At 42.0% G+C, this 17304-nt stretch overlaps 1 protein-coding gene across 14 annotated transcripts in view; it reads right to left on the reverse strand.

Annotated features, from left to right (window-relative positions):
- The window catches only part of LOC102935534 (semaphorin-3D), a 188660-nt gene that overhangs the window by 79522 nt on the left and 91834 nt on the right, over positions 1 to 17304 (reverse strand). For 12 of the 14 annotated variants that reach the window (XM_037889257.2, XM_037889263.2, XM_037889255.2 and 9 more), the window contains 3 exons: positions 8147 to 8209; positions 6234 to 6323; positions 5209 to 5328 (listed from right to left, as the gene is read on the reverse strand). In XM_037889257.2, coding sequence (XP_037745185.1) covers positions 5209 to 5328; positions 6234 to 6323; positions 8147 to 8209 — 273 coding nt within the window. The remainder of the gene's footprint in view (positions 1 to 5208; positions 5329 to 6233; positions 6324 to 8146; positions 8210 to 17304) is intronic. The other 2 variants (XM_043552521.1, XM_037889252.2) reach the window with 1 other exon arrangement.

A 17304-nucleotide genomic window follows, 5' to 3' on the forward strand; every position in this document is an offset into this window, starting at 1 on the left:
TCTGACACCCACCACTTTCCTGTTATTCACTGTTGCAGAACCTGTAACACCATTCACAGACAATATTAATAGGTGTATTGACAATGTTCTAATCACTACAAGATTCATATCAGCCTGCAAAAGAGCAAGGCCAGGTAGAATACACTATAGCAACACTTACTACTCTGGCTCACTATTATAATGGTCTTTCAAAGCCTCCCTGAGCATGTAGCTCTGTATTGTATCTGAATGTTCAAATTCAGAAGACAGCTGTTCCACCTCCACCCCAGTGGAAACCTTTCTCCTTTTGCTTCACAGATATTATGCAGGACACAGCAGGCCGCTATAACCATTGGGATATTTTTCTCACTGAGGTCCAATCTTGTAAGTAAACAACGCTAGTGATCCTTCAAACGACCAAAGGCACACTCAGCTGCCATTCTGCACCTGCTGAGCCTGTAGTTGAAGTGCTCCTTGATGCTGTCGATGTGGCTGGTGTATAGCTTCATGACCATGGGAGCAACAGGGGTAATCTACCAGTTGGGAAAGAAAATCCCTGCTTGCAGTTTTTTGAACAGTTCATCTTCTTAAAGATGCGAGCATCATGCACGTTCTCTAACCAGCCCACACTGATGTCAATAAAGCATCACCAGTGATTTACCAGATTTTGCATTACCATAGAAAAGTAGCCCTTTCTGTGGATGTACTCTGTGGCAAAGTGATCTGATGCTAAAATAGCGATACACGTGCCATCTCTCGCCACACCGTAGTTCAGGAACCCTGCTGCTGCAAAACCAGCCACTATGTCCTCCACATTGCCCAGTCACAGTCCTGCATTGCAGGAGGTGATTAATAGCCCTGCACACTTGCATGCCAATGGCCCCTGCAGTGGATTTCCCAACTCCAAATTGATTCCTGACTGACAGGTAGCAATCTGTCATTGCAAGTTTCCACACTGTGAATCATCACTCACTTCTCAACTGTCAGTGCTGCTCTTATTTTGGTGTCCCTGCACTGGAGGGCTGGGGCAAGTTCAGTGCACAGATCCAAGAAATGAGGCTTTGTGCATCCAAAAGCTCTGCAGCCACTACTCATCATGCCAAACCTGCATGACAATGCAATCCCACCAGTCAGTGCTTGTTTCTCAGGCCCAGAACTTGTGCTCCATCATCTCCGGCTGCTCCACGAACGCTACCAACAACCTTGAATTGGTTCTTTCTATGCCCCACAGCAATCTAGCCTCCAAGGAATCGTCATGTTCTCCACAGCTCCTCTGGCAGCTCTGCAAACACTGCAGGAACATGCCCTCTATGCTTGCAACGCTCATAACAATAGTGCAGAACTGTGCAAACTCCATGCTTCTGTCACAGACAGCAGGTAGCAAGGAGGGATGTATGGGGTTTTGTGGATCTTGAAAAGAAGATGTGAAATATTATGGGATGCAGATGAAATTAGGGGATGGATAACATTGCATTATGGGAAGTTGACCCCCAGGCTCCTAGTCACCATTGGGTGACTTGTTTCGGCCCCATCAGACATTGCAAAAACTTCCCAAAACACCGTGCTGGATGGTGGCAAGTTGCACTGTGGGATACCTACCCATGGTGCACTGCTCTCTGCACTGATACAAGCACTCCTGATGAGGACATGCTCCGCCAACACAAGCAGCAAAGTGTACACATGCACAAGCGATGTAATAACTGTGGCGACTATATGCCAATGTAACTGAGGTCAGCATAATTTTGTAGTGTAGACGTGATCTAAGTTTTCATTTAGGTAACCAGAGGGCCAGCATTTTTATTTTTCCTGTTATGTCCATCCATAAATTCTCTAGGCTCATGACAAAATATAAAAACACAGCACCAAAAAACTTATCTGCGGAATATTTAATAACTAAGCTCCCTACAAGAAGCAAAGTCCCAGTAGTGGGACATATTCCACCCCATCTATTCACCTCATTCCCTCACATAATGCCACCTGGGACACAGGTAAACTTTGCAGTGTTCTCAGAAGGTCACCAATGTCAGTTGAGGCATACTGATGGGGAAAATGCGTTCTAAGGCTAAAGATCACTGGCCTGCTCCCATCCCACTCCCATTTCAACGAGGTGGCTGTCAGTATGAGCCCCTCCCAAGATCACAATGACAGCAGTATCAAATATGGAGGGGGTGCTCTCTAAATTAACTAGGGCCAAGTCACTTAGAGTCTTACACATCAAAACCAAATAGCTCAAACTTCACCCAGAAATCAACAGGTAACCAGTACAGAGTACAGGTAATTAACACACAACCCGGGCAAAGCTTTTAACACTGTTTTGAAGGCTGTGGCAAAACACACAAATTGAGCCCAGTCCCGTTCACCTTGCCCTCAGGAGAAGTTTTGGCTTTGACTTCAGTCATAACAAGATTGGGATTTTAATCTCCTTAAATTCAACTGTGTGACGCCTTGGCAGATTTTATCATGTTTCCAAAACAGTATGTGCTGTGGCTTAAAGTCAGCTGACCTGTTCTGACTCATCTGTTTTCAGGGCACTGCCATCAGAAGGTTGGCAGACACATGGACAGGTTTCAAAGGTTGTCAGTACATTGGCAGATTTCAAGGGTTCATTACAGAAAGGAAGACTATCTTGAGCCTTTGCTTTCCCAACAGCAGATTAGTGCCTAGAATCCAACAGGGTCAGACTGAGTTTGGTCATTACAAAACACATGCAATTATAATCTAGACTTTTAAAAATCAAGAAAGAATCTGGGTCAGTGGCAATGTTGTGTTACCACGCGAGAAACCTGAATTCAGTTCAGAGTGTCAGGGGACAAAATTCCCAAAGTACACGATCCATGCAACCACAGTCAAATCAATAGGTTTGCAGGGAGAGTAAGGGATAGCAGCATCTGGCTCCTGACCTCTCACTTCTCAGGAGGTAAGTGAGACACTGAGGAGGCAGTTGAGTTCGCCCATTAGATAAGAGCCGCAGGTGGAAAGGGAAGGAGTGCCTCATGCCGTTCACCGCTACATTGCACTTGATTAAACCAGGCTGCAGGCAAGAGATACTATCATGTGAGGCTTTGGGTGGTAATGGGAGAAAGGAGCACTCCTTAGGGATGCAGAGGGCAAGCAGGGGGGTGGGAGGAGAGAGGGAAAACGAGGGAGAAAAGTTGCATATAGCCAGTCCAAGAATTCTGTTCCACCGGCTGTGACAAGAGAAGCACAGTTTATTACAGTGCTACTTTTCTTTTATTTCAGAAGCACTAGAATGTGCTAATTTCTCTTTTGAATCTTAGGTAAGAGGCCTTTGAAAAAAGTGAATTCTTTCAACCCAAGAAAAACATAGGCCTCTTCCACCCACAAACACAAAGGGACATTGGACTTGTCCTAATGGATCAGGCTAGTAGTCGGTCCAGTCAAATGGCCTATTTCCAACCTTGCCCAGCAGCAGCTGCTTTAGGGGAAGGAGAAAATAAATCCCTCTAATGAACAATTATGGAAGCATCTGTCCATAGGGGAAATTTCTTCCAGACCCGTCAGTTACTGGCTGGATTATACCTTGTAGAGTGAGTTTGGAACATTGCCACTGTTGTCACTAGGAAGAGCGTGGGCCTGTTATACCAATTTACAAGGTGCAGCATGTACAGACACATGGGAGGGGACAATTTTGCAGGCTGGTGGAGCTGGGGGTAGAGCTTGAGAAGGCAAAAGTGCTGGAATCAGTCTGAACCGAGCTTGTCCACAGGGACCAATACTTTGTCTGTGCTCTGTGTAAGGGGAGGAGGGAAAATCTGCTTGAATCCTCCTGCTCCATCCCAAGCAGATACTGCTCTGGTGCCTTTACACCAGGTAAAGGGCTGGAATAACATAAAGAGGCCCTATCAGTCCCATTTCAGCTGTGGGTGGATTCCCTCAGTGCAGGTACTGATGAAGACAGCCTTCTGAGAACCTCCGCGCAAGCCCTGGCATAGGATAAATGCCAGCAGAAGGGGCATGTCAGGGGCAGGGTTGGACAGAACTAAGAGACTGCCTGGAGACAGGTCCCCAGGACTGGCCTCTCCAGGCTCCAGATCATGCCAGGATCAGGGGCTTGCAAAAGTGGCTTAGATTCCCTCCCCTTGGGCTGTGAGTTTGCCTCAGGTCCCTAAACCCTCTTTTCAGCTACCTTGTTTTTAAAAGTTTTATAGGACTCTGCACCTCTTACCTGGCAGGAAATATCTGGCCTTGGTGCTGTAACTCAAAAGAACTGCAGGTATCTGGTGTTACCGCATACTTTGGCACACTATGGCTTACATTATATTTTACAGAGCAAGCCAACATTATGTTAGCTTTTGAGAAGCGTGGGTTCAGTTGACAAGTCCTTCAGGGTAAAATCACAGTCAGGAGTAATACGTGTGTTAAAGGACTCTGCTGTGTGTTCTAAGGATGAGCGGGGCAAGGCTGTGCAGCTGCTCTCAGCACTGACTGCTAACAGATTTGAAGGAAGAATCTGAGATGCACCCTGTTGCTCTCCCCAGCTGTCATTTTGATCCCAAGTGGCAATCAGTCCTGTCATCTTCATCCCCATAACTTTCCTACCCTCATGAGCAAAGAGCCACCTCACAGTTCCCCCTTCTGCTTCCTGTTCAATTCACAGCCCCTCTGTGCAATGGAAAATGTGTTATTTCCACTGGGAATGGGTGGGTGTAAGGCCAGGCCTGGGGACTGAAAGCTTTCACCCTAAATGGTGAATGGACTAAGCAATCCATTTAGATTTAGTGGTTTAGACAGTCCCAAAGCACCAGGGCACTTCCATTCCCACAGGTAGCTGGCCCATAGAGTGATAGTCACAGTGGATTTAGAAGTTGCTACTTTCCCTGGTAGAAGCAGAGTGTTGCAATGCTGACCAGAAAGCAGAGAAAGAGAAATAGCAATAAATAAGCAGAAAAAGGATTTGCTAGAAAACAAGACATCTGGGTTAAATCTGCTCTTCACATAATTAATCATTTGAAAGTGTCACTCTAAAGACCTTTGTATATTAATTCTTATTGGGCAAAGAGTTTTGATCAAGTGCAATATGCACACATCAAATGTGAGAACATGAGTTCTTACATGACCTGTAAAATGCACCATAACCCTGATATTTATACAAACTGCTGTCAGTTCATTTTTTATATAACTCACTCTGTATTTTAAAATAAATGATGGATGCTAAGCAAGGTTAGAGCCATTTCTTGTCATGCACCATTGGTGGGGGGATTAAATTACCTCTCTGTGTACTCCAAGCTCAATGTATCCACAGATAGGGTGGAAGGCTCCTGTGCCGCAGACATAAACATGGGTCCGGTTGTAGGGTTGAAGAACCCGGATAAAATTTGCACATTCTGTCTATTGGGAAAAAGGGAGGAAAAGTTAATACTTTACAACTATTCACACAACAGTACTCATATTTGGTGGCTTATTTATTTTTCCTCTCACATCTACATTTCATTAAGCAATAGCTATGCTCACGTTATTTTGAAAAAGTTGTAACGGCTAAAGCATTAGCACTGGCCAACTACTGCACAGTTCATCCATCAGGCAATGACTTACATGTTATACTGATTACATTCTTGTTATACTGGTATAAAGCCATGAAGAATGACAAAGTACATGGTGAAAGTCTAGTTTTGAGGAGTTCTCTATGTACCAGTCTTTGTTGTAATAAAGCTCCAGTCTTAACAATTGTCTGGAAACGGGAAAGTTGGCAACCGTTTCCAAAATGTGGTGGGCCCCACGTTTGGCTGGCCTGTTGGTTCCCCTGTCATTTCTTCCAATTAAAGACTCAGTGCAAGCATTAACAGCCAAAGGTTAATTGGGGGAATAGAGGCGGGGGCCCTCCATCAGTGTGGCAGTCCTCAGGGCTGCAATAAACTGTCAAAGGGTGCATTATGTATATACTTCCCTTGCATTGGCCCTACCTTATAGGCCAGCAAGGACTGGGGCAAGACTGTTATGCTCTGATGCACCCTAAACAGCTAGCCCAAAACACAAGGAAATTTAAGCAAGACACGCAGGTAGGTTGTCAATCAAAACTTTTAACAACCATGAACCAGTTAAGTCAGCAACAATCTGAACAAAACATCACAACAGTCCAAATGGCTGGTATATAGCAGTTGTGCCTGAGTAACTGCACACATCCAATGGTTGTGCACATACACACAGGACCAGTAACTATAACAAAGAGGAACAGGAACAGAGAGAAGGAAGCAGTAAGTAGGAAGGGAACGAACACACACAACACACACACTCACATCATCACAAGGTCCATGACACTTTGGGGTACTTAGCACCAGGGTAGTCCCTGGACAGTCCTGGCCCTTGCTGTTCAGCAGTGCAATTACCTAGAGTTTCAGAGTAGTAGCCGTGTTAGTCTGTATTCGCAAAAAGGAAAGGAGTACTTGCGGCACCTTAGAAAATAACAAATTTATTTAAGCATAAGCTTTCGTGAGCTACAGCTCACTTCATGGGATGCATACTGTGGAAAATACAGTGGGGAGATTTATATACACAAAGAACATGAAACAAGGGGTGTTACCATACACACTGTAACGAGAGTGATCACTTAAGGTGAGCTATTACCAGCAGGAGAGCGGGGGGGGGGGGCTTTTTGTAGTGATAATCAAGGTGGGCCATTTCCAGTAGGTGACTTCTGGGTACTCTTGATTATCACAAACAGTTCCCCCCCCGCGCCCCCCCCCGCTCTCCTGCTGGTAATAGCTCACCTTAAGTGATCACTCTCGTTACAGTGTGTATGATAACACCCATTGTTTCATGTTCTCTATGTATATAAATCTCCCCACTGTATTTTCCACTGCATGCATCCGATGAAATGAGCTGTAGCTCACGAAAGGTTATGCTCAAATAAATTTGTTAGTGTCTAAGGTGCCACAAGTACTCCTTTTCTTATTACCTAGAGTGTGGCTGTCCATTGCAAGGTTATGGCATGGGAAGGGGGTAAAGGGCAAGCAACAGCCTTGCCCTAACTGGGAAAAAGAAGCATACAGCAAAGCTGTTTGGCCACTTATTTTCAGGTTAATATATCTGCTGTCTAACCTGTAAGGTGGAAAGAAAGCTGAAGAGGGAATGTAGTAGATGACACCTACGAGGCATCACAAAACACAATATTCATCCCTCCAGCTGCCTCTCTTTTACAAAAGCACAGACATGGGTCCAACTACAAAGTCTGTGTACAGATCAGGATCAGAGAATTCCCAGAGCTCAGATGAGGTGTTGTTCAGCCCTGCTGTATAATAGAAATAAGGGACAGCCATTATGTTAGGATCCCAAATGGAATCTCCTCATAAAGTGTATTTCAATCCAGGGTTTTAGCTTGGGCCCATCCTTTAAACAAAAATGCTCAGAGAAGGCCTCTGGGTTAATGGGAAGAGAGGGGAAGAAACTTCTCGTGTATGAGTGGGGCAGGCTTCACGTTCTTTATGGCTCTTCTTGTCTTTCATGAGGGAATCTGGTTTCTCTTCACTGTGCAGAAGATAGATGGGGGAAGCCTTTTTATTATGCAGAATGATGCATGTTCTTATATGAAAGGGGACTGTGGCACTGGAGAAGAGCTTATGAATCCATGAGACTGATGTTTTAGACTGGTGATAATTGCAGCTGTCTATGAATTGAGTTAATTTGTAAACTTACAGGTCTGATGCTTTGTTAATGAATTGCATAAAGCTGTGTTCAGTATATTCCCAAGGGGAAGGGACTTTCTGATGGTCACAGGAGCTTTTAGTGGCTTTGGATCAGGCCCATAATGAGTATCACAGGATACATTTCATAATGGAATTGATTCACTTCTCAATATGATCTGTGGCTGAATTTTGAATGTATACTGAATTTTGCATGTATACTGATGGCTAAGCACCTCTTCTACTCAGTACTGTTCCACGTTTTGCTTGAAGCATCAGCATTTGAAATAGAGATGAAACTACTCTTTGTAGTTAGTGATTTCAATATCAGTTGCATGCACTTTTTTAAAGAAAGAGGCTAAACTATCAATGGTATGTCTTTTGTGCATTAAATTAGAATACAATAGTGTGTGTATTTACCAGCCTTTCTTCAACAGCTGCTTAATAATCAAATCTAACACATTTAGAAATAAATATATAGCTATACAGTGTTACCAGCACCAATAAAGAAAAACAATTTCTGTACTTACCTGGGCATCTTTCCCAGCTAGTTTGCATACTTCCACCTTGTCTTTTGCTGCAGGCCAGTAAATCTGTAATACATTTAAAGGTGTGTTAGGACCAGAGATTTTGCAGCATTTTACTCTTTCTTCTGATTTTGCTTGAAATATTTCATTGCAAAGAGCAGCTCAAATAACCTTATGTATATTTAAAGAACTGAGATATGAATATATATTTCTTTAAGACTATCATAATGACTATACAAACTTTAAATACAATGTGGCCTGCCATTTGTTCATTTTATTTACCCATTTTAAGGTAATCTTTAAGACCCTTTACCTGTTTTCATAATTCATATGCATTTTTAATGTGATGAGTTGTGTCTGGTTCTGAAGGACAGACCAAATTCAGCCTGAGAGTAAAATTAATACACTCTATGGAATTACACTAAAAGTGAAGTTAGCCCAGTGGCTACAGATTTGGCAAAGCTGTGTCTGCCAAATATTAGCTGCGTCTGCCAATTGTAAAATGAAAAGGGGTCTTGTTTGAAAAACTAAAGCATAGCTTTAGGGAAATCTTTAGAATAAAAAGGACATTTGTCAGAAATGCATAGCACATGATTTAATAATCTGATCCATCAGCAGAAACTGACTTATAGTAAAGTATATACATGTAGAATATGACATACATGCATAGAGCAGAATTACATGCCGTACTTAATAGGTCTCTTTTCTTTCATATGCACTTAGAATCCTGACATATGGAAGTTAGTATTTTTGGAAATATTGGCTCAGATCATTAGTTGGCATAAATTGGCATAACTCCATTTATGGCAATGGCGTTACATTGATTTATACCAGCTGAGGAGCTGGGCCATTTATTTCAATTAAGTAATCAAAATAGGGCACTGCCAAATATATGTATGAATCCATCAGCTTAAGAAATACAAACTTTCGATAAATACAAAGAAGGGGAGAGAGAGAGAGAGGGAAAAGTATTCTTCCAAAAGCAACATGATTTATTTGCCCTGAGTTGACCAGGGATCTTTATTCCTGTTTTTTATTATTTTAAGACAGCCTGAGTGTGAGGAATTTTTTTTCTGATTGACAGCAAAGAGACAGAAAGATTTAATATGGTAAGGTCTTGACCGAATGCAAGTTAGGAAAGATCTAATGCCTCATGCTTCAGGAGCCCAAAAGTGATTTACCAGTAGCCTGGGTTCTTACAGCATAATGTTCATCTTGGATAGCACTTCATTCAAATCTTAACACCACAGTCCTAACAATCTAGATTTGTTATATTAAAGAGCAGACGTTACATAAGGCTTGTTTTCCAATACAGACATGCTTTCACAGATATATATATAATTTCCAAAAGGGGATTTAAGGAGTTGAATTCATGGCAATTAAATCGAAAGATATCCCTCTGGACAATTTCAGATGGAAGAAAGGGCAATATGATTTATACCAATAATGGTAAGCTCCAAAAGGTTCAGAATTGGAGTTCAGTTCAGATAAGCTTCCAAAACTGTAGGGTTCTGGATGTCGGGGTGTAGATGAGCTGTGCTCAGAGCAAGATTGAAAAGCTTGGGGACTTAAGTAGCTCTCTGGCACCATTTTTACTCTTCCAATCCTCAGGGCTACTCTAATCATGTTATCTTATAACAGCCCCCTAGGGACCATTATTACAGATGGAGATCGCTGGAGTGAAACACATTCTAGCCATGACCCCTACACCAGCTCAATTCCACACAATTAGGGCAGCTTGAAAGTGCCCACACAGGCCAAGATTTTGCTCCAGATGTTTATGTGCAATGCTTCTCTGAACGATCGCAACCTCCCATGTCTACAAAACTGGGTCAAGAACAACTTCCCTTGTTTGCATTCTAGCTGTTCTTGTTCTCCTCCCAGCCAGAAATGGGATGTGCTGGCCTTCTGCAAGGAAATTCATTCACTCCCACATGAATAAGGGATGTGCAATCAGGCCATATGTATTTCCCTTACTTTCAAAACGCAGTCATTCATTTACAATTACCTTTGTGGTAAGAAACTTTGTGTTCAACAGTGTGCCCTTGTTGCCAAGAAGGCCAATGGCATTTTGGGATGTATAAGTAGGGGCATTGCCAGCAGATCGAGGGACGTGATTGTTCCCCTCTGTTCAACACTGGTGAGGCCTCATCTGGAGTACTGTGTCCAGTTTTGGGCCCTACACTACAAGAAGGATGTGGAAAAATTGGAAAGAGTCCAGCGGAGGGCAACAAAAATGATTAGGGGACTGGAACACATGACTTACGAGGAGAGGCTGAGGGAACTGGGATTGTTTAGTCTGTGGAAGAGAAGACTGAGGGGGGATTTGATAGCTGCTTTCAACTACCTGAAAGGGGGTTCCAAAGAGGATGGCTCTAGACTGTTCTCAGTGGTAGCAGATGACAGAACAAGGAGTAATGGTCTCAAGTTGCAGTGGGGGAGATTTAGGTTGGATATTAGGAAAAACTTTTTCACTAGGAGGGTGGTGAAACACTGGAATGCGTTACCTTGGGAGGTGGTGGAATCTCCTTCCCTAGAAGTTTTTAAGGTCAGGCTTGACAAAGCCCTGGCTGGGATGATTTAATTGGGGATCGGTCCTGCTTTGAGCAGGGGGTTGGACTAGATGACCTCCTGAGGTCCCTTCCAACCCTGATATTCTATGATTCTATGAAACTATTAGTAAAGGAAATTTAAGTTACATAAACTTTAACCCTTTACAGCAATATTTATTTCAAGAAAAGATAAGGCCTTATAATGTCATCTCAGGAGAGTGGGGTGGGAGGAAGTTTTGTTTCATGGTCTCTGTGTGTATATAATGTCTTCTGCAGTTTCCACGATATGCTATGCATCCGATGAAGTGAGCTGTAGCTCACGAAAGCTCATGCTCAAATAAACTGGTTAGTCACTAAGGTGCCACAAGTACTCCTTTTCTTTTTACGAATACAGACTAACACGGCTGTTACTCTGAAACATCTCAGGAACTGGAGCTCGAATTTGCTCTTCCAGAGCATAGCTCAGGGTGACATAATGAAAGCACCTTGGTCTGAATCAGACATGCCAGTACAGCTGGTTCCAGGGGCATGGATGTTTGGGAGAAAGTACTGGGAAAGAAGCAGGGTCATCAGGGTGAGATGTTGGGGTGACTAAGTGGAAGATGGTATTGGTTTCAGTGGGGTACAGCATAAGTAAGGTAAGAGATTCAGGTGGATGGACCCTAATTCCTGGGCAGAGTCTTTTGAAGAACTGAAGCTTAAGGCATGATAGCATGTGTGGTACAAAATGGACAGATAAGGCTGGGACATGAACGCTTCTTGCCATGCTGACTGAGGAAACAGACAGAGTCAATCCTGACTACAGAAGAGTCACTTGGTTTACATCCTAGCTACTTGACAGCCTCAGAGTTTAGCATTCTAAAGACATAAATCAGTCACTGAAGGGTAGCTTAAGTGCTGCAGCTTAACAATCTGTTTACAATTCTGCACAAAGGATTTAATCGTTTACTTTTCATGTGAGAAATGAGAGGTTCCCTGAAAATGCCATTTCTAAAATGTAACACATCAAGATTACATAATAAATTATAAAGTATGATCACAGAGCTGAAGCACTTTTAGTTCTAAAAGTGATCAAACTGTACACAATAATTCCCCAGGGCTTGTTACTGCTAACACTGGCCCTCATAAGTAACTTTAGTTATGTCAATAGTCCCATTGACTTCTCATGTGCATCAAGCTATTTACCTGCATAAGCGTTTCCAAGATCCTAGCTATAGACTTAAGACTGGATGCCTTTCTGGAAGATATGCTTTAGTCAACAAAACTTATTGGGCTTAATATAGAAGTAAATGGACAAAATGTTATAACCTATGTGTGACACCCTGGCACCCCAATATTCACCACTGTCATGTAATTAGGATATGTATTGTACAAAGTATGCCTTGCGATGTATTATTTTAAAAGTCTTGATCTGCTAGATATTAATATCTCATTGTATTGTATGTGCTATCGTCATATCATAGAATATCAGGGTTGGAAGGGACTTCAGAAGGTCATCTAGTCCAACACCCTGCTCAAAGCAGGACCAATCCCCAACTAAATCATCCCAGCCAGGGCTTTGTCAAGCCTGACCTTAAAAACCTCAAAGGAAGGAGATTCCAGTGTTTCACCACCCTCCTAGTGAAAAAGTTTCACCACCCTCCTAGTGAAAAAGACCTAAATCTCCCCCACTGCAACTTGAGACCATTACTCCTTGTTCTGTCATCTGCTACATAGGCCTCACCAATGTCGAATAGAGGGGAACGATCACATCCCTCCATCTGCTGGCAATGCCCCTACATATACAGCCCAAAATGCCATTGGCCTTCTTGGCAACAAGGGCACACTGTTGACTCATATCCAGCTTCTCGTCCACTGTGACCCCTAGGTCCTTTTCTGCAGAACTGCCGAGCCATTCAGTCCCTAGTTTGTAGCGGTGCATGGGATTCTTCCGTCCTAAGTGCAGGACTCTGCACTTGTCCTTGTTGAACCTCATCAGATTTCTTTTGGCCCAATCCTCTAATTTGTCTAGGGCCCTCTGTATCCTATCCCTACCCTCCAGCATATCTACCTCTCCTCCCAGTTTAGTGTCATCTGCAAACTTGCTGAGGGTGCAATCCACACCACCCTCAGATCATTTATGAAGATATTGAACAAAACCGGCCCCAGGACCGACCCTTGGGGCACTCCACTTGATATCGGCTGCCAACTAGACATGGACCCGTTGAGCCCGACAATCTAGCCAACTTTCTATCCACCTTATAGTCCATTTATCCAGCCCATACTTCTTTAACTTGCTGGCAAGAAGTGTCAAAAGCTTTGCTAAAGTCAAGGAACAACGCGTCCACCGCTTTCCCTTCATCCACAGAGCCAGTTATCTCGTCATAGAAGGCAATTAGATTAGTCAGGCACAACTTGCCCTTGGTGAATCCATGCTGACTGTTCCTGATCACTTTCCTCTCCTCTAAGTGCTTCAGAATTGATTCCTTGAGGACTCAATTATGTGACTCAAATATGTGACGTTACGAATTGGGCTATGTATGTTACTGAAACAAGTTGTGAGGTTGAGAACACCCACAAGCAGCTTTTCAGATACAACAATAAAAAAGCCAAACAATGTTAATGGTTTATTGAGGAAATGCACACAAGCACAAGGATTACCCCAGGAACTGTGTACAATAGAAACCTTTCAGAGATAGAACTACACAATGGGAAATGTTTGACCCAAGTCACAGCAAAAAGAGCTTTCCAGCAAGTGGGAAGAAAATATAAAAAGGGGGAAATGACATCATGACAACACACCTGGAAACACCTGAGGAACAAAGATGAACTGAGGGAAGTGATGGTCCCAGACTAAAGGGATTTTTAGCCTGTGAATGGAACACCTGGGGATTCCAAGCTGTAAGCAAGTGCAGCTTGCCCCTTAAGAATTTCCAGCTTGATTGTATCAGCTCTTAGGGTAAGAATCTGCTATTTAAATCCAATCTATTTAGTATATTAAGTTTAGTTTGCATTTTTAGTTTATTTGCTAGGTAATCTGTTTTGATCTGTTTTCTTTCACTTATAATCACTTAAATCTATCTTTTATGGTTAATAAATTTATTTTTGCTTTACCTAAACCAGTGTGTGGGAATCATAACTCAGGGGCAAAAAGCTGTTGCATATTCCTCTCCACACTGAGGGAGTGGGCAAATGTTATGAGCTTACGCTGTACAATTCATGTGCAATGCAAGATGGGATAATTGTGGGTTTATACTCCAGAGGGGGTGCGTGCCTGAGGAGCTGGTAGTTGCCCTAGCTGTAGCCTTCCCATGCAGGTGCTGGTCCAAGAGCCTGCATGTAACTGCAGCTGGGTGTGTCCCTACTTGTATGTATGCTGGTGAAAGTGCAGGCTGGAGAGGGCTTTGCAGCTTGTCACTGCAATACAGCGTAAGAGGGAGCCCAGGGTGTTGGGTCAGGGGGGCTCAATGGTACCCCAGTTCCAGGTGGCACCCTGGGAGAACCGGTCACACTATGTTACTGAGAAAATCAGACCAATCTAGTGGTCCCTTCTGACCTTAAAATGTACAAATCTATCAATCTATGGATGGCTTGGACTGACAAGGTCAAAGCAAAACTTACTTTATTCTGCAAGATGCATTTAAGCTTATGCATTCAATGCAAAATGTAAGTGTTGTAATCTCTTACTGACCAAACCGTTTTATTCTGGAATTCCGCAAAAGGAAGCTCATTAACAAAACCATTTTCACGATAATGAACATGGACAAATGCTACATGCATGCCCTGCTAAAATCTGTTATGAGGTTGCACTACAAATATTACAGAATTATTTTTTTAAAATCTAGATAATTATTTCTGGATTTAGAATAATTAGTTTTCATTCCATAAATACCACCAATTAGAGCTTATAAATTGCATGGAGAGCATCTGTATCTTAAATATCTGTGAAAATTGTAGGTTACCTAACTTCAGTGAAGAATGTAACTGTATTAAAGACGTGATCCATCCACTCAAAAGGTTTTTTTTCTTTTAATCATTTATTTTTCTTGAAAAGTATATATAATGAAGATCCAAAGGTCAAAGCTGACTTTATAGTTTCATGATTTTATCTTATGTAGCTCTGATCTAGAATGTACCCTATTATTACTGTTTGACCTTAAGCAAGCTACTGCTCTGTGCCTCAGTTTCCCCATCACTAAGTAAGATAGAAAGAACATGCAGCATCAATAAAAGGTTTTATGTTGCTCTAAAATAAAATGCCCCCAAATGTAAAATTGTAACATTATGGCATATGACTCTGTTTGTAGTGGTCATTCAGCTCTATGGATTACACATTAAATTTCCAGAAATCAGGTCGTATTGGTGCTGGGGTGCTTGTCATTTGTTTTCACTGATCAGTGGGGCAGCTGGTAAAAAGAAATTCCAAGTAATTTCTTCTATTTTTTTCAAAGGTTCAAAAGAATTTCACACTTTTTTACATATTGCTTAGCAGAAAAAAAAGACATTTACAGTATTTGGGAATGCTAGGTAAGGCCAGTTTTAATGTCATGTTTGTTTGACAGCTGCTCTATAGTACATGAAATCTGTTATCTGCATGTGTCCACTTTGAGATATTCACTGTTCAGTGATTTGGACACAGTGATCATTCAGACACACCGATATTAAGGGAGGATTGTCCAAATCAATTCTTACAACAGGATCCCATTGTATTGGCTGCACTCTCAAAGCTAAGATTTTTTTAGACCATTACTAAACAAAGAAGGGTAAAAAGTAAACTCCTTATCTAAATCTTGTCCCATAATTAATTTTTTAAAATAATTACTCTTTCCTTTTTAAGAATTTTACTGAAGCATCAAGATTTAAATGAACCAGAAGAATAGCTGCAGCTCCTTAAAATGTTAGGCATATATTCTGAATTTTCCTTTAGTGTACATCTGCCACACATCTCCACACTTTCAACAGACACATACATACCTGACGGTCTGACTCCTACACCTGAAATGTACATTCCCAGACTTACGTCTCACAGGGCTTTTCAAAGTCATGTATTTTATTACTGACTGAAAAACAGGTACAGGAAAAAATGGTTCGCTATATGCAAGCAAGCTACTCAAAAAGGGGACCTGATTCTCCTCTTGTCCAGCATAATTCAGCAGTAACTCAAAGTCAGTGGAGTTACACTGCTGTCAAACCAGTGCATTTTATTGCTACCCAATTACTGCGTACATTCACTATGTAATCAACCCATGTAAATATGCCTGGAAGCTGGAGAGAAATTCAAGAAGGAATCTAGTCTAACCTCCTGTGTAACACAGGCCAAAGAACTTTCCCCAAATAAATCCAAGAGCATATTTTCCACAAAAACATTAAGTCTTGGTTTAAAAATTGCCAGTGATGGAGAATCTACCATGTTCCTTAGTAAATTGTTCCAATGGTTAATTACCCTCACTGTTAAAAATTTGCACCTTATTCCCAATCTGAATTTGCCTAGCTTCAACTTCCACCCACTGGTTTGTGTTATACCTTTCTCTGCTACATTGAAGAGCCCATTATCAAACATATATTCCTCATATAGGTACTTATAGACTAATCCAGTCACCCCTTAACCTTCTCTTTGTTAAACTAAATAGATGAAGCTCCTTAAGTCTATCACGATAAGGCATGTTTTCTAATCCTTTAAATCATTTTCATGGCTCTTCTCTGAACCCTCTCCAATTTATCGACATCCTTTTTGAATTGTGGACATCAGAATTGGACACAATATTCCAGCAGTGGTCACACCACTGCCAAATAGAGAGATAAGATAACCTACTCAGGATTTCCCTATCTAGGCATCTAAGGTCCTTAGCACTTCTGGCCACAGTGTCGCACTCGGAGCTCCTGTTCAGCTGATTATCCACCAGGACCCTCAAATCTTTTTTCTATCTGAACACTATAGTGAGGTCTTAATACATAACTATTTTTACTTTAGGATTTGATTGTATTTAAACTATCAATTATATTAAAAGAAAATAATCTTTTCCTAGTATTTCTATTTTTGTAAAATGAATGGTTAAAGATACATTACAAGCATATATGAAAATTAGAAAGAAAATATAAAAAGCACCAGATGCTGATTTCAGTGACACCAGTGCAAAACTGGAAAGACTTCATTAACTTCAATGGAGTTACTCTGTTTTTCCCTCCCACCGTAAAGGAGAGAAGAAATTACCCCACAGTTCGTTTGTCATGAGGGGAACACTACGCTCAACATGATAGCTAGGGAAAATGCCACCCCTTTTCACATTAGTCTCTCCTCTTCAGTTGAATGCAAATCCCGCCCTCACATACTTGAGCAAAGCCCAAGATGAGCAGGATCTTTCAGATGGAAGCATACCACCTATTCATTACACCAAAAGCCAAGCAGTGACACATGAATATGGCAGTGGATGTTTGCACTGTATTTTATGGCAGCATTACAAAAGGAAAAGAAAGATACATTCTCTTCCAACTAAAATTCCTGTGCTGTTCCAGTCAGATAAGGTATTCTTTACATGATGTCCTGGTCTGTTGTGTTGCTCTGCCCTGTTGAAAGGCTGCTGGGGCTTTCACCACAGATGTGGCTGAGTCTGAACGAAAGGTGAACCCCAG

This window comes from Chelonia mydas, chromosome 1 (genome assembly GCF_015237465.2).
Source record: "Chelonia mydas isolate rCheMyd1 chromosome 1, rCheMyd1.pri.v2, whole genome shotgun sequence".
In the NCBI taxonomy this organism is placed as follows: Eukaryota; Metazoa; Chordata; order Testudines; family Cheloniidae; genus Chelonia; species Chelonia mydas.